At 34.2% G+C, this 21,586-nt stretch overlaps 3 protein-coding genes across 3 annotated transcripts; all 3 read right to left on the bottom strand.

The window, feature by feature from the left end:
* Positions 1 to 3,469: 3,469 nt before the first annotated feature.
* On the bottom strand, positions 3,470 to 4,572 carry LOC149249648 (uncharacterized). The gene is made up of 2 exons (XM_089456296.1): positions 4,344 to 4,572; positions 3,470 to 4,242 (listed from the first exon to the last, which is right to left on the bottom strand). Exons 1-2 carry the CDS (start codon positions 4,540 to 4,542, stop codon positions 3,470 to 3,472), a joined length of 972 nt encoding a protein of 323 aa, XP_089312422.1. The 5' UTR covers positions 4,543 to 4,572.
* Positions 4,573 to 11,200: 6,628 nt separating this feature from the next.
* On the bottom strand, positions 11,201 to 12,417 carry LOC149249647 (uncharacterized). Its single transcript, XM_089456295.1, has 2 exons — positions 12,219 to 12,417; positions 11,201 to 12,117 (listed from the first exon to the last, which is right to left on the bottom strand). Exons 1-2 carry the CDS (start codon positions 12,415 to 12,417, stop codon positions 11,348 to 11,350), a joined length of 969 nt encoding a protein of 322 aa, XP_089312421.1. The 3' UTR covers positions 11,201 to 11,347.
* A 6,690-nt stretch (positions 12,418 to 19,107) lies between these two features.
* Positions 19,108 to 20,213, bottom strand: LOC149249646 (uncharacterized). Its single transcript, XM_089456294.1, has 2 exons — positions 19,982 to 20,213; positions 19,108 to 19,880 (listed from the first exon to the last, which is right to left on the bottom strand). The coding sequence occupies exons 1-2, from the start codon at positions 20,178 to 20,180 to the stop codon at positions 19,108 to 19,110; spliced, it is 972 nt and encodes a 323-aa protein (XP_089312420.1). The 5' UTR covers positions 20,181 to 20,213.
* Positions 20,214 to 21,586: the final 1,373 nt, after the last annotated feature.

The following is a 21,586-nucleotide window of genomic DNA, read 5'->3' as shown; positions in this document are numbered from 1 at the left end:
ATATAAACTCTAATGAAGAATAAACCAACAACAAATACTATAAAAAGGACACTAATACCTACACAGATAAATAAACAAACAAAATAAATCCCAAAAAAAAAAACTAGGAAGAGAGGATAGGGACCCAACTCATAATAATAATCTAGTCATCGTCTCTATTCAAATTATTGAGTCTTTTTTTCGATTTCTAGGGCCTCCCTCAATTTACAATGATGGAAATGACTAACCCTAGCAACGACTTGGTCCTCCTCAATGCAGATGTGATGCATAGATTTATATGCATGCTCTGCCAAAGTAGAGGAGCGAGTCCTGCCATGCTTGATGTCAGCGGCATCCTCATGAATCCTTTCATTAATTGAGTGACCAGACTCACCAATATAGGGAGTCCCACAAGAGCATGGGATAATGTAAACACCCTTCATATTCGTGGGGTCCACTGGGTCTTTTACATATCTAGGGGAGCTCTGAATGGTATTTAAAGGCCTAAAGGTTGATGCCACCTTATGCTTCCTTAGGATCTTCGCAATCTTGTCAGTGGTCCCTTGGATAAAAGGAAGATGAACACCAGAAAATCGATCCTTGGTATCTTTCTTAGCCTTAGGACCTTTTTCAGCTCTTAGGAAAGCCTTAGTACATTGATGTCTACTATACCCATTATTAAATAAAATACTTAGGAGATGTGTTTTCTCTTCATTGAGATGGTTATCATCATAAACTCTTAAAGCTCTAGTTGCTAAGGTGTTGAGAACACCAAGCTTTTGAGTTGGGAAATGATGAGAATTAACATGAAGATATTGTTCCGTATGAGTTTTCTTACAAAATATCTGATGAGAAAAAGAGTCATCATCATTCCTTGAGAGGAGGACATCAAGGAAGGGAAGACTACCATTACTTTCAAATTCCATGGTGAACTTTATGGAACTAGATTGATTGTTAAGATGGAGGAAAAACAGTTCCAACTCTTCCTTACCATGGGACCAAATGACACAAGTGTCATCCAAAAACCTCTTCCACATCTTAGGCAGAAGACGAGAAGAAGCTAAGGCCTTTGATTCAAAATCCTCCATGAATAGATTAGCTACCACAAGGGAGAGGGGGGAACCCATGGTGACACCGCAAGTTTTCTCATAGAATTCCCCATCGAATGAAAAGAAAGTAGAAGTAAGACAAATAACAACTAAATTAGTCGTATCGAGATCCATAATGCACTTGGTGACTTCGATGGCCTCGTTGATAGGGACAATAGTGTAGAGGGAGACCACATCGAAGCTCACAAGCTTGTCATTTGAATCAAGCTTGAAACTCTTTAACTCATTCACAAATGACGTAGAGTCCTTGATGAAGGATTTTGTATCGCCAACAAGGGGTTTAAGCTTTTTGGCTAAATATTTAGCAAGAATATAAGTTGGCCCTCCTATTGTGATGAAAATGGGTCTCAGAGGAGCCCCTTCCTTATGAATCTTTGGCAGGCCATAGATTCTAAAGGTAAGTGGGAAAAATTCTATAATCTTACATTACTAAACGATCTAACCGAGCTAATGGTCTTTATAGCAAGAGCCACACTTGTGGAAATCTTCTTCAGGGGATCCTTGTTGAGTTTCCCGTAGCTCCCACTATTATGGTGGTGGTTCAACATCTTCCTACGGTAATCATATTTATCAAGAATAACCACAACACCACCTTTGTTGGGTTTCAGAAAAATTTTTATAATAATAATATTGTCAGGCTTAATATTAATAATAATAAAAATATTAATGAGGTTAGTAACTCTGTTTTCAATTCTGATAATAGTAATAAATTAGGATTCGTAATAAGGCTCTAGGTTTGGATAATAATGGTTGTTCCAATTTTCTTTCCTCTTCTAGTAATAGAGTTGTCAATCTCTCTAGGTTTTCTTTTCATCCCCCTGTCTTCATTCTTTTGGAGAAAGGTTTAAATCTTTCTCTTACTCCTAGAAAGATCCCAATCAACGATGTCATCTGTGGCATTGAATATGGTATTAAAGGCTTACCGGATGTCACTAAAGATATCATTCGTCAAGACTGTGCAGTTGTCCTTAGAAAGGATAAGCCCCCTAAGAACAACATCAACAAACCTGAGTTTGATGCTCTCAAATCGTTAAACAATAATAAGAATATTGTTGTTCTCAAAGCCGACAAAGGTGGTGTTGTGGTTATTCTTGATAAAGATTATTACCGTAGGAATATGTTGGACCACCTCCATAATAGCGGGAGCTACATGAAACTCCACAAGGATCCCCTTAAGAAGATTTCCAAAAGTGTGGCTCTTGCTATAAAGGCCAATGGCTCAGTCAGCTCGTTCAGTCATAAGCTTATAGAAATTTTCCCTCTTACCTCCAGAATCTATGACTTGCCAAAGATTCATAAGGAAGGGGCTCCTCTGAAACCCATTATCAACACGATAGGAGGACCAACTTATCTTCTTGCTAAATATTTAGCCCAGAAGCTTAAGCCCCTTATTGGCCATACATAATCCTTCATCAAGGACTTTACATCATTTGTGAATGAGTTAAAGAGTTTCAAGCTTGATTTGGATGACAAACTTGTGAGCTTCAATGTGGTCTCCCTCTACACTAATATCCCTATCAACAAGGCCATCGAAATCACCAAGCACATTATGGATCCCGATACGGCTAATTTAGTTGTTATTTGTCTTACTTCTACTTTATTTTCATTCGATGGGGAATTCTACGAGAAAAATTATGGTGTCACCATGGGTTCCCCCCTCTCCCCTGTGGTAGCTAATTTATTCATGGAGGATTTTGAATCAAAGGCCTTAGCTTCTTCTCATCTTCTACCTAGGATGTGGAAGAGTTTTGTGGATGACACTTGTGTCATTTGTCCCATGGTAAGGAAGAGTTGGAATTGTTTTTCCTTCATCTTAACAATCAATCTAGTTCCATAAAGTTCACCATGGAATTTAAAAGTAATGATAGTCTTCCCTTACTTGACGTCCTCCTGTCAAGGAATAATGATGGCTCTTTTTCTCATCAGATATTTCATAACAAAACTCATAGGTAACAATATCTTCACATTAATTCTCATCATTTCCCAGCTCAAAATCTTGGTGTTCTTAACACCTTAGTGACTAGAGCTTTAAGAGTTTCTGATGACAACCATCTCAATGAAGAGAAAACACATCTCCTAAGTAATCATAATCATAAAATATCATTCATTGTTTTTTAATTTACCATAAAATCAACGCACGTTCACTTACCACTGTTAAGCTAAGGGACCAATCACAGAGAGACATCTGAACAATTTTATTTTGTTATTATATTTTACCACATGGTTCGTCGAGCACACAAATAACAATTCTCCAACATGGTTTGTTGAGCACACACAACAATTCTCCAATTACATCATTCACTTATTTGATCCTAACTTTGATTTGGTTTCGGGACAATCCAAATCACCGTCCTTATTGTTTTGTCATTTTCATTCTTCTTCTACCTGCGGCAGACGATTCCACGACCACCACCAGCGACGCTGTTGCAGTTAATTGCACTGGTGATGCCGAATTGATGATCGCTGGAGGAGGAGGACCCGAAACGGGCAACTTTGCAGTCTGGGGCGAACAGGCTGGAAGTGACATATTTGGATTCCCCTCCCATGACGGGCATGGCCACCCCCATCTTCACAGGGCTCCTGTATTCTGCCCTGTATGTCTGTCCAAGCACACCGCTCACACTGGGGCTCACAGAGTAGAACTTGAACCTCAGCTCCAGATGGGCGAAGCAGTCCTCGCCAACGACGATCCCGTACTTGTGGACTCGTGACTCCTCTTCACTGATAGGCACCACGCGAGCGCTAATCTTGAACTTGTCCTCCACTTGAATCACCACTGCATTGGTGTGGTCGGAACGAGTTACATTAAGTCCAGAGGCTGTTGCCCACGTAGCCCCCACACCGGGCGGAAGAGTTATGGGTTGGCCATCCAACGACATGATCACCTGGTCCACTGAATTGTCCCACGTACTCACCTTTTTGGCGCCCAAGTAGAGCTGCCGACCATCATCCAACAACACTCCAATGGACTGCACCCACGTGAATTCTCTACCCATTCCTTGGCCTCTCTTGCCAATGAAATGAGCGTTGATGTGGAGATTGGAGTCGGAAATGAGACAGAAATCGTGATCTCTCTTCCCGTGGAAATAGAACATGATGCCATCACCTCCTATGAAGCGGGGATCCTGGCACACACCTCCAGGCTTATCACAAGCTGCATCACATTCACCACAACCATATTAATAATCTCATTCAGCATTAAAGACATTAAAGAATATAGTACTAGGTATACTAATGAATAATGTTATAACTTACGACAAACAGTTTTGCAGGTCTTGCAGTCCATGTCGCAGTTATATGCACAGTTAGCAGGGCAATCATATTCATATCCATAGCATCTGGGGTACCAGGTATCCGTGCATTTTGCTTTACCTACTGCAGACGCGGCGCTCACCATGAGCATCAAGCAAACTGCAGCAACAGCAACAAAATTCATGAACGTATTTGTAGCCATGATGGATTGATCAAGTAATTGCAAGGAGTTGTGGACCTTGCGTCGCTTCACTGCGCTGCTGTGATGATGTTCTTTGCTATGAATTGTATTTTATAGCTGGTGCACGCTGATGTAGAGGGTGGAATCACATTTTTCTTCCACTATCTTACGAATTCAACGCTACACTAATGTATTATATTCTATTATTTATTAATATGTACAACTCATAATTCAAATCTGCATTCATCCAGGGGATTGGAGGTTCCCTTCCCATTAATTTTGGCTGTGCAGACTAAAATCAATTGCAAATCATAGAATGGATTGGGATGGGGCATCTCGCCTCCCCATTACTTTCGGCTTTCACCAATAGCTGCAACGAGATTGCTTTAAGAATAAGCTACTAGAAATGCTTTCTTTTTGTAATAATAAAGGCGTGAGTGAGAATCAATTAATTACATGTCGCGAATGCAAATGGTACCTTGTAGTTTAGTTCAATCGCCAGTTTTAGAAGGGCAAATTTAAGCTATATAATTTATTATATGTTTGATTTTCTAAAATGGTGACTTTAAATTATGTGATTTATGTATATCAAGTGTTCCAAAAATTGCTAAGGAATTTTAAAACACATTTCAAAATGACAAAAATACACAAACTTACCTAACCCAAAAAAAAATTAATCACGAAATTCCAAAAAAAACTGAAAACAGATAATAATTAATTAAAGCTTCCGGATACACTTTGGATTGTGACCATTTTAACTCACCACCTTACTTCTCAATTGGAGCAGAACACACTTGCGAAAACTTGCAATATCCTCCGAGTAACACTCGGAACACTTGCGACAACATGTTAAGCTTATGAAATAGCATTATTTTTAATACCCGGACGTTATTCCGGGTGATTGGGACGGTTCATTAATAACTTTTCTATTTAGGTTCGTATCATTAATGACTTTTCTATTTAAGTTCATATCACCGTTACCATTAATACATGATATATTGATGTTTGTTGATCTAACCATGATATAATGATAATAATATATATAAATTTTTCAAAAAATCACATCCTTCTTTTTTTAAAACTCTAAGTTAGTAACTTTATTTTCAATTCTGATAATAGTAATAAATTAGGATTGGTAATAAGGCTCTAGGTTTGGATAATAATGGTTGTTCCAATTTTCTTTCCTCTTCTAGTCAAGAGTTGTAGATCTCTCTAGCTTTTCTTTTCATCCCCCTGTCTTCAGTCTTTTGGAGAAAGGTTTAAATCTTTCTCTTGCTCCTAGAAAGATCCCAATCAACGATGTCAACTATGGCATTGAATATGGTATTAAAGGCTTATCGGTCGTCACTAAAGATATCATTCGTCAAGATTGTGCGGTTGTCCTCACAAAGGCTAAGCCCCCGAGGAACAACATCAACAAACATGAGTTTGATGCTCTCAAATCATTAAACAATAATAAGAATATTGTTGTTCTCAAAGCCAACAAAAGTGGTGTTGTAGTTATTCTTGATAAAGATGATTACCGTAGGAATATTTTGGACCACCTCCATAATAGCAGAAGCTACAGGAAACTCCACAAGGATCCCCTTAAGAAGATTTCCAAAAGTGTGGCTCTTGTTATAAAGGCCAGTGGCTCAGTCAGCTCGTTCAGTGATAAACTTATAAAAATTTTCCCTCTTACCCCCAAAATCTATGACCTACCAAATATTCATAAGGAAGGGGCTCCTCTGAGACCCATTGTCAACATGATAGGAGGGCCAACTTATCTTCTTGCTAAATATTTAGCCCAGAAGCTTAAGCCCCTTATTGGCCATACAAAATCCTTCGTCAAGGACTCTACATCATTTGTGAATGAGTTAAAGAGTTTCAAGCTTGATTCGGATGACAAGCTTGTGAGCTTCAATGTGGTCTCCCTCTACAATAATATCCCTATCAACGAGGCCATCGAAGTCACCAAGCGCATTACGGATCCCGATACGGCTAATTTAGTTGTTATTTGTCTTACTTCTACTTTCTTTTCATTCAATGGGGAATTCTATGAGAAAACTTGTGGTGTCACCATGGGTTCCCCCCTCTCCCCTGTGGTAGCTAATTTATTCATGGAAGATTTTGAATCAAAGGCCTTAGCTTCTTCTCATTTTCTGCCTAAGATGTGGAAGAGTTTTGTGGATGACACTTGTGTCATCTGGTCCCATGGTAATGAAGAGTTGGAATTGTTTTTCCTCCCTCTTAACAAACAATCTAGTTCCATAAAGTTCACCATGAAATTTGAAAGTAATGGTAGTCTTCCCTTCCTTGACGTCCTCCTGTCAAGGAATGATGATGGCTCTTTTTCTCATTAGATATTTCATAAGAAAACTCATACAGAACAATATCTTCATGTTAATTCTCATCATTTCCCAGCTCAAAATCTTGGTGTTCTCAACACCTTAGCGATTAGAGCTTTAAGAGTTTCTGATGACAACCATCTCAATGAAAAGAAAACACATCTTCTAAGTATTTTCTTTAATAATGCGTATAGTAGACATCAATGTACTAAGGCTTTCCTAAGAGCTGAAAAAGGTCCTAGGGCTAAGAAAGATATCAAGGATTGATTTTTTGGTGTTCATCTTCCTTTTATCCAAGGGACCACTGACAAGATTGTGAAGATCCTAAGGAAGCATAAGGTGGCTTCAACGTGTAGGCCTTTAAATACCATTCGGAGCTCCCCTAGATCTGTAAAGGACCCAGTGGACCCCAAGAATATGAGGGGTGTTTATGTTATCCCATGCTCTTGTGGTACTCCCTACATTGGTGAGACTGGTCGCTCGATTAATGAAAAGATTCATGAGCATGCCGCTGACATCAAGCATGGCAGGGCTCGATCCTTTGCTTTGGCAGAGTGTGCATATAAATCTAAGCATCACATATGCATTGAGGAGGCCCAAGTCGTTGCTAGGGTTAGTCATTTCCATCGTCGTAAATTGAGGGAGAACCTAGAAAAAAAAAGACTCAATAACTTGAATAGAGACGATGGCTGGATTATTAGTATGAGCTGGGTCCCTTCCTCTCCTCCTAGTCTTTTTTTTTTGGATTTATTTTGTTTGTTTATTTATCTGTGTATGTATTAGTATCGTTTTTATGGTATTTGTTGTTGGTTTATTCTTCATTAGAGTTTGTATTCTTGATCCTTCATGTTTTCTTAAGTATTTTATCATTCTATTCATTCTTAACTCCTTTTAATATTTGTGTTATTTGTTTAATGGGCCTCAAACCCATATTTTATTGTTTACCATGTTTTTTTTATCGATACTATTCTTTATATATATATATATATATATATATATATATATATATATATATATATATATTATTTTATTTATTTTCCATTAATTATTTTTATTTTATTTTATGTTATTTTATTTCGAATATATATATGTGTGTGTCTGATCTTGTCTTGGTAAGGGTCTTGACTCCTTTTTATAATTTTTTACTTCTTTACTTGCTTGGAGTTTGACTTTGATTTTTTTATTCTTCTTAGTTATAATAAAAAAATTAATAATATTTGATTTTAATAAATTGATTTAAATATTATTTTTCAAAAATTAGTCATTACTTAATAATATTTTTACTTTAATGAATTAATATCATAATTTAAATATTATTGCCTTTGAATTTTTTATTCTTGTTAGTTATATTTTTGGATTATTTCCCATTAATATAATTTTTAATAATATTTAATTTTAATAAATTAATCTAAATATTTAAGCAAAGTCTTTCGGTAGAAATCACATAAGAGAATTTTTTGGCCAACACATTTCATTTCTCTCTATTTAAGCCTTTGCCATGGTCTACCTCTTCATCTAGTCCTGATGATGAATCACAGTTTTTGGTTCGAAAGGCGTCAGCCAAAAATTTTTCATGTGTGATTTCTACCGAAAGACTTTGCTTAATTTAAATATTATTTTTAAAAAACTAATCTCATTACTTAATAATATTTGTTTTTTAATAAATTAATATCATAATTTAAATATAAAGTATGGTCTCTACATTGCTCCCTATTTAAGCAGTATGGTCTCTACATTGCTCTATTTAAGCCTTTGTCATGGTGTGCCTCTTCATCTGGTCCTAATGATGAACCACACTAGTTGGTTTGAAAAGTGTCAGCAAAAAATTTCTCTCATGTGATTTCTATAGAACGACTTTTCTTAATTCATTTTGGATCACAAAGCCTCAATTCAAAAATTATTTTATTTTTATTATATTTCAAAATATAATTTTTAATTATTTTAAATACTAATTAAAATTAAGCAAAGTCTTTCTGTAGAAATCACATAAGAGAAACTTTTGGCTGATACCTTTCGAACCAACAATTCTGATTCATCATCTCGTCCTGCAAGAAATGTGGTTCATCACAAGTGTGGTTCATCATCTTGTCCTATGACTAACCACAAGAAATGTGGTTCATCACAAGTGTGGTTCATCATCTAGTCCTATGACTAACCACACTTGCTGGTTTGAAAGTCTGGATGATGAACCACACTTGTAGTTTCCAAACACATCAGTCAAAAGTTTCTCTTATGTGATTTCCACCGAAAGACTTTGCTTAATTCATTATGGATCACAGAAGCTTGAATACAGAAACTAACCAAAATTATTTATTTATTTATAATATTTATATTGCTTAAAATTTTATAATATTTCTAAATATCTAGTAATAATAAAATTTGATATAAAGTTGGTTACACACACATATAAACGAACATAGATCTATTTTAACTCGATCTATAAGGGTCGAGAAAGGGTTGAGAGGGATCAAATTTCTCGAGGTGCAAACCTCATTTTTAAGTGGAAAAATTTAGGAAATGTTTGCACCTCAAGAGATTTAATCTCTTTCAGATAGATGAGGGGTTAAGATGGATCTATGCTGGTTTAATTATTAATTATTATTAATTTTAATTTTAATTATCATTTTCCTTTTATTTTTATATAATTTGAGAGTCGACCTAAAAAAATTTAGGCATGTGGTATTGATGAGTCATGGTATTGGCCCATGGTATTGTAACAAAGTTAATAAAGTTGGGGTGAATATGCATGGTTAAAAGTATTTTTATATGGTAAGTATTAAGTTTTTATGTGCTTATTAATGAAATTTAAATATGGTTACAAAATTATTATTTTAATTTATATGGTAAAATGGATCGTAATGTATAGCTATTATTTATATCTTATATATCTTAATGTGATAGAGGTTTAGATATATCTCAAAACGAATTATAATATTTTTGATTTTAGATTTAATTAATCAAATATTATAAATAAAACTCAAATAAAATAATGATAATGATTTTTTTACAATATCTATTAGTCCCTAGTATTGTAAAAAAACCTATTCACAACTAATAATATCTATGGTAAAGTTGGCATGAATATCCATAGTTAAAATATTATTATATGGTAAGTTTATTATAAGTATTAAAGTTTTTATGTGCTTATTAATTAAATTTAAATATAGTTACATAATTATTATTTTAATTTATAAGGTAAAATGGGTCTTACTTATAGGTACTACTTATATGTTATAATTTTAATGTGATATGTATATTATTATTTTATTTTATATAAAAAATTATTTATAAACAAAATTACAATATAACAAATTGAATTTTATTAATTTTAGTACTTTTAACTTTTTATTAAATGTTTATAATCATTTACATTCTATAAATTAAACATATTAAATGGACATTTAAAAATGTTTATAAACGTTCTTATATTACATCTACACATCATATATTATAGCTACACATCTGCCCTGTATTATGGGTCCAATAAAATTGATATAAACATAACAATATATATGTTTTAAAATATATATATTTTTTTGTTTTATTGTTTAGTTAGATGGATAAAATTACCCACTTATAATTTAAAAAAACAAACAAACAAATAAACTTGTTTTATTGGTTAATTAAAAAAAAAAAAAAAAAAAAATTATTTTATTGATTAGTTAGATAAATAAAATTACACACCTATAGTTTTAACATTTAAGAATTCCTTAATCATATATTTAAAAACCATTTATTCACTACTATGAATGAAATTCTTAATATTTATAATATAAAGTAAAAACAATATATACACATATGTAAAATAATAATGTATATAGTATTTATTTATAATTAAATTATCTATATATATATAATAAAAATATATCATTTCATATATAAAATTTAACTAAAACATTAATCAGCATCAATGTGCAATATCATTCGTCAGTCATACAAATAATTTAACGAGAAATTCTAGACCCTTTAACCTACTACTCTTAGCTAATCGACCTAACTACCACTGGTAAGGTGGTTAACCGCGGAGAGATACCGGGACAATTTATAATATTGATTCATCTTAAAATTATATTAAAATCAATTCCGTTCATAGGAATATACAATACTTGTGTTTTATAATTGTTAAAATATATATATATTTTTTTTTTCATAGATCAAATTTAATGTAAACTATATGAAGAATAACTGTCATAATCATAAAATATCATTCATTGTTCTTATAAACATTTGTTTTTTAATTTACCATAAAATCAACGCACGTTCACTTACCACTGTTAAGGTAAGGGACCAATCACAGAGAGACATCTGAACAATTTCATTCTATTATTATATTTTACCACATGGTTCGTCGAGCACACAAATTACAATTCTCCAACATGGTTTGTTGAGCACACAACAATGCTCCAATTACATTATTCATTTATTCGATCCTAACTTTGATTTGGTTTCGGGACAATCCAAATCACCGTCCTTATTGTTTTGTCATTATCATTCTTCTTCTACCTGCGGCAGACGATTCCACGACCACCACCAGCGACGCTGTTGCAGTTGATTGCACTGGTGATGCCGAATTGATGATCGCTGGAGGAGGACCCGAAACGGGCAACTTTGCAGTCTGGGGCGAACAGGCTGGAAGTGACATATTTGGATTCCCCTCCCATTACGGGCATGGCCACCCCCATCTTCACAGGGCTCCTGTATTCTGCCCCGTATGTCTGTCCAAGCACACCGCTCACATCGGGGCTGAGGGAGTAGAACTTGAAGCTCAGCTCCAGATGGGCGAAGCAGTCCTCGCCAGCGACGATCCCGTACTTGTGGACTCGTGACTCCTCTTCACTGATAGGCACCACGCGAGCGCTAATCTTGAACTTGTCCTCCACTTGAATCACCACTGCATTGGTGTGGTCGGAACGAATTACATTAAGTCCAGAGGCTGTTGCCCACGTAGCCCCCACACCGGGCGGAAGAGTTATGGGTTGGCCATCCAACGACATGATCACCTGGTCCACTGAATTGTCCCACGTACTCACCTTTTTGGCGCCCAAGTAGAGCTGCCGACCATCATCCAACAGCACTCCAATGGACTGCACCCACGTGAAGTCTCTACCCATTCCTTGGCCTCTCTTGCCAATGAAATGAGCGTTGATGTGGAGATTGGAGTCGGAAATGAGACAGAAATCGTGATCTCTCTTCCCGTGGAAATAGAACATGATGCCATCACCTCCTATGAAGCGGGGATCCTGGCACACACCTCCAGGCTTATCACAAGCTGCATCACATTCACCACAACCATATTAATAATCTCATTCAGCATTAAAGACATTAAAGAATATAGTACTAGGTAGAATAATGAATAATGTTATAACTTACGACAAACAGTCTTGCAGGTCTTGCAGTCCATGTCGCAGTTATATGCACAGTTAGCAGGGCAATCATATTCATATCCATAGCATCTGGGGTACCAGGTATCCGTGCATTTAGCTTTACCTACTGCAGACGCGGCGCTCACCATGAGCATCAAGCAAACTGCAGCAACAGCAACAAAATTCATGAACGTATTTGCAGCCATGATGGATTGTTCAAGTAATTGCAAGGAGTTGTGGACCTTGCGTCGCTTCACTGCGCTGCTGTGATGATGTTCTTTGGTATGAATTGCATTTTATAGCTGGTGCACGCTGATGTAGAGGGTGGAATCACATTTTTCTTCCACTATCTTACGAATTCAACGCTACACTAATGAATTATATTCTATTATTTATTAATATTTACAACTCATAATTCAAATCTGCATTCATCCATGGGATTGGAGGTTCCCTTCCCATTAATTTTGGCTGTGCAGACTAAAATCAATTGCAAATCATATAATGGATTGGGATGGGGCATCTCGCCTCCCCATTACTTTCGGCTTTCACCAATAGTTGCAACGAGATTGCTTTAAGAATAGGCGACTACAAATGCTTTCTTTCTGTAATAATAAAGGCGTGAGTCAGAATCAATTAATTACATGTCGCGAATGCAAATGGTACCTTGTAGTTTAGTTTAACTGCCGGATGCTTTTGATTTCTTTTTAAATGTTTTCCCGGTTTTAGAATGGCAAATTTAAGCTATATAATTTATTATATGTTTGATTTTCTAAAATGGTGACTTTAAATTATGTGATTTATGTATATCAAGTGTTCCAAAAATTGCTAAGGAATTTTAAAACACATTTCAAAATGACAAAAATACACAAACTTACCCAACCCAAAAAAAATTAATCACGAAATTCCAAAAAAAAACTAAAAACACATAATAATTAATTAAAGCTTCCGGATACACTTTGGATTGTGACCATTCTAACTCACCACCTTACTTCTCAATTGGAGCAGAACACACTTGCGAAAACTTGCAATATCCTCCGAGTAACACTGCGCACACTTGCGACAACATGTTAAGCTTATGAAATAGCATTATTAATGACTTTTGTGTTTAGGTTCGTGTCATTAATGACTTTTCTATTTAAGTTCATATCGCCGTTACCATTAATACATGATATATTGCTGTCTCTTGACCTAACCATGATATAATGATAATGATATATATAAATTTTTCAAAAAATCACATCTTTTTTTTTTTAAATTCTAGGTTAGTAACTTTATTTTAAATTCTGATAATAGTAATAAATTAGGATTGGTAATAAGGCTCTAGGTTTGGATAATAATGGTTGTTCCAATTTTCTTTCCTCTTCTAGTCAAGAGTTGTCAATCACTCTAGCTTTTCTTTTCATCCCCGTCTTCAGTCTTTTGGAGAAAGGTTTAAATCTTTCTCTTGCTCCTAGAAAGATCCCAATCAATGATGTCATCTAGGGCATTGAATATGGTATTAAAGGCTTATTGGTCATCACTAAAGATATCATTCATGAAGATTGTGCGGTTGTCCTTAGAAAGGCTAAGCCCCCCGAGAACAATATCAACAAACCTGAGTTTGATGCTCTCAAATCGTTAAACAATAATAAGAATATTGTTGTTCTCAAAGCCGACAAAAGTGGCGTTGTGGTTATTCTTGATAAAGATGATTACCGTAGGAATATTTTGGACCACCTCCATAATAGCAAAAGCTACAGGAAACTCCACAAGGATCCCCTTAAGAAGATTTCCAAAAGTGTGGCTCTTGCTATAAAGGCCGGTGGCCCGGTTAGCTCGTTCAGTCATAAACTTATAGAAATTTTCCCTCTTACCCCCAAAATCTATGACCTACCAAAGATTCATAATGAAGGGGCTCCTCTAAGACCCATTGTCCACATGATAGGAGGGCCAACTTATCTTCTTGCTAAATATTTAGCTCAGAAGCTTAAGCCCCTTATTGGCCATACAGAATCCTTCATCAAGGACTCTACATCATTTGTGAATGAGTTAAACAGTTTCAAGCTTGATTCGGATGACAAGCTTGTGAGCTTCAATGTGGTCTCCCTCTACAATAATATCCCTATCAACGAGGCCATCGAAGTCACCAAGCGCATTACGGATCCGATACGGCTAATTTAGTTGTTATTTGTCTTACTTCTACTTTCTTTTCATTCAATGGGAATTCTATGAGAAAACTTGTGGTGTCACCATGGGTTCCCCCCTCTCCCCTGTGGTAGCTAATTTATTCATGGAAGATTTTGAATCAAAGGCCTTAGCTTCTTCTCATCTTCTGCCTAAGATGTGGAAGAGTTTTGTGGATGACACTTGTGTCATCTAGTCCCATGGTAATGAAGAGTTGGAATTGTTTTTCCTCTATCTTAACAATCAATCTAGTTCCATAAAGTTCACCATGGAATTTGAAAGTAATGGTAGTCTTCCCTTCCTTGACGTCCTCCTATCAAGGAATGATGATGGCTCTTTTTCTCATCGGATATTTCATAAGAAAACTCATACAGAACGATATCTTCATGTTAATTCTCATCATTTTTCAGCTCAAAATCTTGGTGTTCTCAACACCTTAGCGATTAAAGCTTTAAGAGTTTCTGATGACAACCATCTCAATGAAAAGAAAACACATCTCCTAAGTATTTTCTTTAATAATGCGTATAGTATACATCAATGTACTAAGGCTTTCCTAAGAGCTGAAAAAGGTCCTAGGGCTAAGAAAGATACCAAGGATTGATTTTTTGGTGTTCATCTTCCTTTTATCCAAGGGACCACTGACAAGATTGTGAAGATCCTAAGGAAGCATAAGGTGGCTTCAACCTGTAGGCCTTTAAATACCATTCGGAGCTCCCCTAGATCTATAAATGACCCAGTGCATCCCAAGAATATGAAGGGTGTTTATGTTATCCCATGCTCTTGTGGTACTCCCTACATTGGTGAGACTGGTCGCTCGATTAATGAAAGGATTCATGAGCATGCCGTCAAGCATGGCAAGGCTCAATCCTCTGCTTTGGCAGAGCATGCATATAAATCTAAGCATCATATATGCATTGAGGAGGCCCAAGTCGTTGCTAGGGTTAGTCATTTCCATCATCGTAAATTGAGGGAGGCCCTAGAAATAAAATATATATATATATATATATATATATATATATATATATATATAAGACTCAATAACTTGAATAGAGACGATGGCTAGATTATTAGTATGAGTTGGGTCCCTGTCCTCTCCTCCTAGTCTTTTTTTTTGTTTTGGATTTATTTTGTTTGTTTATTTATCTGTGTATGTATTAGTGTCATTTTTATAGTATTTGTTGTTGGTTTATTCTTCATTAGAGTTTGTATTCTTGATCCGTCATGTTTTCCTAAGTATTTTATCAGTATATTCATTCTTAACTCCTTTTAGTATTTGTGTTATTTGTTTAATGGGCCTCAAACCCATATTTTATTGTTTACCATGTTTTTTTATTGATACTATTCTTTAGATTTATATATACTTGTGTATACTTTTATTTTATTTCATTTATTTTCCATTATTTATTTTTATTTTATTTTATGTTATTTTATTTCCAATATATATGTGTGTGTGAGAGATCTTGTCTCGGTTAGGGTCTTGACTCCTTTTTATAATTTTTTACTTCCTTACTTGTTTGGAGTTTGACTTTGATTTTTTTATTCTTCTTAGTTATAATAAAAAAATTAATAATATTTGATTTTAATAAATTGATTTAAATATTATTTTTCAAAAAATAGCCATTACTTAATAAATTTTTTACTTTAATAAATTAATATCATAATTTAAATATTATTGACTTTGAATTTTTTATTCTTGTTAGTTATATTTTTGAATTATTTCCCATTAATATAATTTTTAATAATATTTAATTTTAATAAATTAATTTAAATATTTAATCAAATTCTTTCGATATAAATCACATAAGAGGATTTTTTGGCCAACACATTTCATTTCTCTCTATTTAAGCCTTTGCCATGGTCTACCTCTTCATCTAGTCCTGATGAGAACCACACCGTGGGCCAAAAATTTCTCTTGTGTGATTTCTACCGAAAGACTTTGCTTAATTTAAATATTATTTTTAAAAAACTAATGTCATTACTTATTAATATTTGTTTTTAATAAATTAATATCATAATTTAAATATAAAGTATGGTCTCTACATTGCTCTCTATTTAAGCAGTATGGTCTCTACATTGCTCTCTATTTAAGTAGGATGGTCTCTACATTGCTCTATTTAAGCCTTTGTCATGGTGTGCCTCTTCATCTGGTCCTAATGATGAACCACACTAGTTGGTTTGAAAAGTGTCAGCAAAAAATTTCTCTCATGTGATTTCTATGGAACAAATTTTCTTAATTCATTTTGGATCACAAAGCCTCAATTTAAAAATTATTTTATTTTTATTATATTTCAAAATATAATTTTTAATTATTTTAAATACCAATTAAAATTAAGAAAAGTCTTTCGGTAGAAATCACATAAGAGAAACTTTTGGCTAACATGTTTCAAACCAACAAGTGCGGTTCATCATCTCGTCCTGCAAGAAATGTGGTTCATCACAAGTGTGGTTCATCATCTAGTCCTATGACTAACAACACTTGCTGGTTCGAAATTCTCGATGATGAACCACACTTGTTTCGTCCTGCAAGAAATGTGGTTCATCACAAGTGTGGTTCATCATCTAGTCCTATGACTAACCACACTTGCTGGTTCGAGAGTCTCGATGATGAACCACACTTGTTGTTTCCAAACACATCACCCAAAAGTTTCTCTTATGTGATTTCCATCGAAAGACTTTGCTTAATTCATTATGGATCACAGAAGCTTGAATACAGAAACTAACGAAAATTATTTATTTATTTATAATATTTATATTGCTTAAAATTTCATAATATTTTTAAATATTTCATAATAATAAAATTTGATATAAAGTTGGTTACACACACATAAACGAACCTAGATATATTTTAACTCATCTATAAGGGTTGAGAGGGATCAAATTTCTCTAGGTGCAAACCTCATTTTAAATGAAAAAATTTAGGAAATGTTTGCACCTCAAGAGATTTAATCTCTTTCAGGGGTTAGGGGCTTGATAGATGAGGGGTTAAGACGGATCTAGGCTGGTTTAATTATTAATTATTAATAATTTTAATTAATAATTTTATTTTTTCATTTTCCTTTTATTTTTATATAATTTGAGAGTCGACCTAAAAAAAATTGGGCATGTGGTATTGATGAGTCATGGTATTGGCCCATGGTATTGTAACAAAGTTAATAAAGTTGGGGTGAATATGCATGGTTAAAAGCATTTTTATATGGTAAGTATTAAGTTTTTATGTGCTTATTAATGAAATTTAAATATGGTTACAAAATTATTATTTTAATTTATATGGTAAAATGGATCGTAATGTATAGCTATTATTTATATCTTATATATCTTAATGTGATAGAGGTTTAGATATATCTCAAAAGAAATTATAATCTTTTTTATTTTAGATTTAATTAAACAAGTATTATAAATAAAATTCAAATAAAATAATGAGAATGATTTTTTTACAATATCTATTAGTCCCTGGTATTGTAAAAAAACCTATTCACAACTAATAATATCTATGGTAAAGTTGGCATGAATATCCATAGTTAAAAATATTGTTATATGGTAAGTTTATTATAAGTATTAAAGTTTTTATGTGCTTATTAATTAAATTTAAATATAGTTACATAATCATTATTTTAATTTATAACGTAAAACGGGTCTTACTTATAGTTACTACTTATATGTTATAAATTTTAATGTGATATGTATATCATTATTTTATTTTATATAAAAATTTATTTGTAAACAAAATTACAATATAACAAATTGAATTTTATTATTTTTATTACTTTTAACTTTTTATTAAATGTTTATAAATCATTTACATTTTATAAATTAAACATATTAAATGGACATTTAAAAATGTTTATAAATGTTCTTATATTACATCTACACATCATATATTACAGCTACACATATGTCCTGTATTATGGGTCCAATAAAATTGATATAAACTATATATATATATATATATATATATATATATATTAGTTAAATAGATAAAATTACCCACTTATAATTTGATATAAATAGTATATATATTAAATAAAAAAATCAAAAAAACAAAAAATACTTGTTTTATTGGTTAGTTAAAAATAATAATAATAATAATAATGTTTTATTGATTAGTTAGATAAATAAAATTACACACCTATAATTTTAACTTTTAAGAATTCCTTAATCATATATTTAAAAACCATTTATTCAGTAATATGAATGAAATTCTTAATATTTATAATATAAAACTAAAACAATATATACAAATATGTGAAATAATAATGTATATAATACCGGGACAATTTATAATATTGATTCATCTTAAAATTATATTAAAATCAATTCCGTTCATAGGAATATATAATGCTTGTTTTTTATAATTGCTAAAATATATATATTTTATTTTTTCCATAGTTCAAATTTAATGTAAACTATATGAAGAATAACTGTCATAATCATAGACTATCATTCATTGTTCTTATAAACATTTTGTTTTTTAATCTACCATAAAATCAACGAAAGTTAACTTACCACTGTTAAGCTATGGGACAAATCAGAGAGACATCTGAACAATTTCATTCTATTATCATATTTTACCACATGGTTTGTCAAGCACACAAATAACAATTCTCCAAGATGGTTTGTTGAGCACACACAACAATTCTCCAATTACATTATTCATTTATTCGATCCTAACTTTGATTTGGTTCCGGGACAATCCAGATCACCGTCCTTATTGTTTTGTCATTATCATTCTTCTTCTACCTGCGGCAGACGATTCCACGACCACCACCAGCGACGCTGTTGCAGTTGATTGCACTGGTGATGCCGAATTGATGATCACTGGAGGAGGAGGACCCGAAACGGGCAACTTTGCAGTCTGGGGCGAACAGGCTGGAAGTGACATATTTGGATTCCCCTCCCATGACGGGCATGGCCACCCCCATCTTCACAGGGCTCCTGTATTCTGCCCCGTATGTCTGTCCAAGAACACCGCTCACATCGGGGCTGAGGGAGTAGAACTTGAAGCTCAGCTCCAGATGGGCGAAGCAGTCCTCGCCAACGACGATCCCGTACTTGTGGACTCGTGACTCCTCTTCACTGATAGGCACCACGCGAGCGCTAATCTTGAACTTGTCCTCCACTTGAATCACCACTGCATTTGTGTGGTCCGAACGAGTTACATTAAGTCCAGAGGCTGTTGCCCACGTAGCCCCCACACCGGGCGGAAGAGTTATGGGTTGGCCATCCAACGACATGATCACCTGGTCCACTGAATTGTCCCACGTACTCACCTTTTTGGCGCCTAAGTAGAGCTGGCGACCATCATCCAACAGCACTCCAATGGACTGCACCCACGTGAAGTCTCTACCCATTGCGTGGCCTCTCTTGCCAATGAAATGAGCGTTGATGTGGAGATTGGAGTCGGAAATGAGACAGAAATCGTGATCTCTCTTCCCGTGGAAATAGAACATGATGCCATCACCTCCTATGAAGCGGGGATCCTGGCACACACCTCCAGGCTTATCACAAGCTGCATCACATTCACCACAACCATATTAATAATCTCATTCAGCATTAAAAACATTAAAGAATATAGTACTAGGTATACTAATGAATAATGTTATAACTTACGACAAACAGTTTTGCAGGTCTTGCAGTCCATGTCGCAGTTATATGCACAGTTAGCAGGGCAATCATATTCATATCCATAGCATCTGGGGTACCAGGTATCCGTGCATTTTGCTTTACCTACTGCAGACGCGGCGCTCACCATGAGCATCAAGCAAACTGCAGCAACAGCAACAAAATTCATGAACGTATTTGCAGCCATGATGGATTGATCAAGTAACTGCAAGGAGTTGTGGACCTTGCGTCGCTTCACTGCGCTGCTGTGATGGTGTTCTTTGGTATGAATTGCATTTTATAGCTGGTGCACGCTGATGTTGAGGGTGGAATCACATATTTCTTCCACTATCTTACGAATTCAACGCTACACTAATGTATTATATTCTATTATTTATTAATATGTACAACTCATAATTCAAATCTGCATTCATCCATGGGATCGGAGGTTCCCTTCCCATTAATTTTGGCTGTGCAGACTAAAATCAGTTGCAAATCAATAGTATAATGGATTGGGATGGGGCATCTCGCCTCCCCATTACTTTCGGCTTTCACCAATAGTTGCAATGAGATTGCTTTAAGAATAGGCGGCTACAAATGCTTTCTTTCTGTAATAATAAAGGCGTGAGCCAGAATCAATTAATTACATGTCGCGAATGCAAAGGAGTAGTCTATGGAGGCAGTAGAATGGTACCTTGTAGTTTAGTTTAACTGCCGGATGCTTTTTATTTCTTTTTAAATACTTTCCCGGTTTTAGAATGGCAAATTTAAGCTATATAATTTATTATAGGTTTGATTTTCTAAAATGGTGACTTTACATTATGTGATTTCTGTATATCAAGTGTTCCAAAAGTTGTTAAGGAATTTTAAAGCACATTTCAAAATGACAAAAATACACAAACTTACCCAACCCAAAAAAATGAATCACGAAATTCCAAAAGAAAATAAAAACAGATAATAACTAATTAAAGCTTCCGGATACACTTTGGATTGTGACCATTTTAACTCGCCACCTTACTTCTCAATTGGAGCAGAACACACTTGCGAAAACTTGCAATATCCTCCGAGTAACACTACGCACACTCGCGACAACATGTTAAGCTTATGAAATAGCATTATTTTTAATACCCGAACGTTATTCCGGGTGGCTGGGATGGTTCATTAATGATTTTTTTATTTAGGTTCGTATCATTAATGATTTTTCTATTTAAATTTGTATGACCGTTACCATTAATACATGATATATTGCTATCGGTTGACTTAACCATAATATAATGATAATGATATATATAAATTTTTCAAAAAAATAACATCCTTCATTTTTTAAAAAAGAAATAGCATTATCTTTCACTAAAATCGAAAAAAAATTTCAGATAACATCTCCGCTTAAGGTTATATACCAGAGATCCACTTAAAGGAGTGCCATTTTTCCATATGCATGCAAAAGGATGTTATAAGAGATTTACGTCCATGGTTGTCATTTTTTTTCAAATAAAATATTAAGTTTTTTATATAATATTTTATTTTAGTTCAAAATAATGAGTTATTTTTTACATTTAATTTAACAATGTAAACTGAGTTTATTTTGACTGATAAAAACTAATGCGTTATCAT

The sequence above is a fragment of the Pinus tabuliformis genome, chromosome 7 (genome assembly GCF_031772625.1).
Source record: "Pinus tabuliformis cultivar Carrire ecotype Pingquan chromosome 7, CPIR1, whole genome shotgun sequence".
Classification (NCBI taxonomy): Eukaryota; Viridiplantae; Streptophyta; class Pinopsida; order Pinales; family Pinaceae; genus Pinus; species Pinus tabuliformis.
The sequence above is the reverse complement of the archived record's forward strand: the minus strand, read 5'-3'. Positions and strand labels throughout refer to the sequence as shown.

Bases quoted from the DNA above. Each gene is read 5' to 3' on its own strand.
- LOC149249648 (XM_089456296.1), bottom strand. From the start codon at position 4,542: ATGGCTACAAATACGTTCATGAATTTTGTTGCTGTTGCTGCAGTTTGC. The intron at 4,243-4,343 runs GTAAGTTATAAC...AATGTGATGCAG, and splicing joins GACCTGCAAAACTGTTTGTC to CTTGTGATAAGCCTGGAGGT.
- LOC149249646 (XM_089456294.1), bottom strand. From the start codon at position 20,180: ATGGCTGCAAATACGTTCATGAATTTTGTTGCTGTTGCTGCAGTTTGC. The intron at 19,881-19,981 runs GTAAGTTATAAC...AATGTGATGCAG, and splicing joins GACCTGCAAAACTGTTTGTC to CTTGTGATAAGCCTGGAGGT.
- LOC149249647 (XM_089456295.1), bottom strand. From the start codon at position 12,417: ATGGCTGCAAATACGTTCATGAATTTTGTTGCTGTTGCTGCAGTTTGC. The intron at 12,118-12,218 runs GTAAGTTATAAC...AATGTGATGCAG, and splicing joins GACCTGCAAGACTGTTTGTC to CTTGTGATAAGCCTGGAGGT.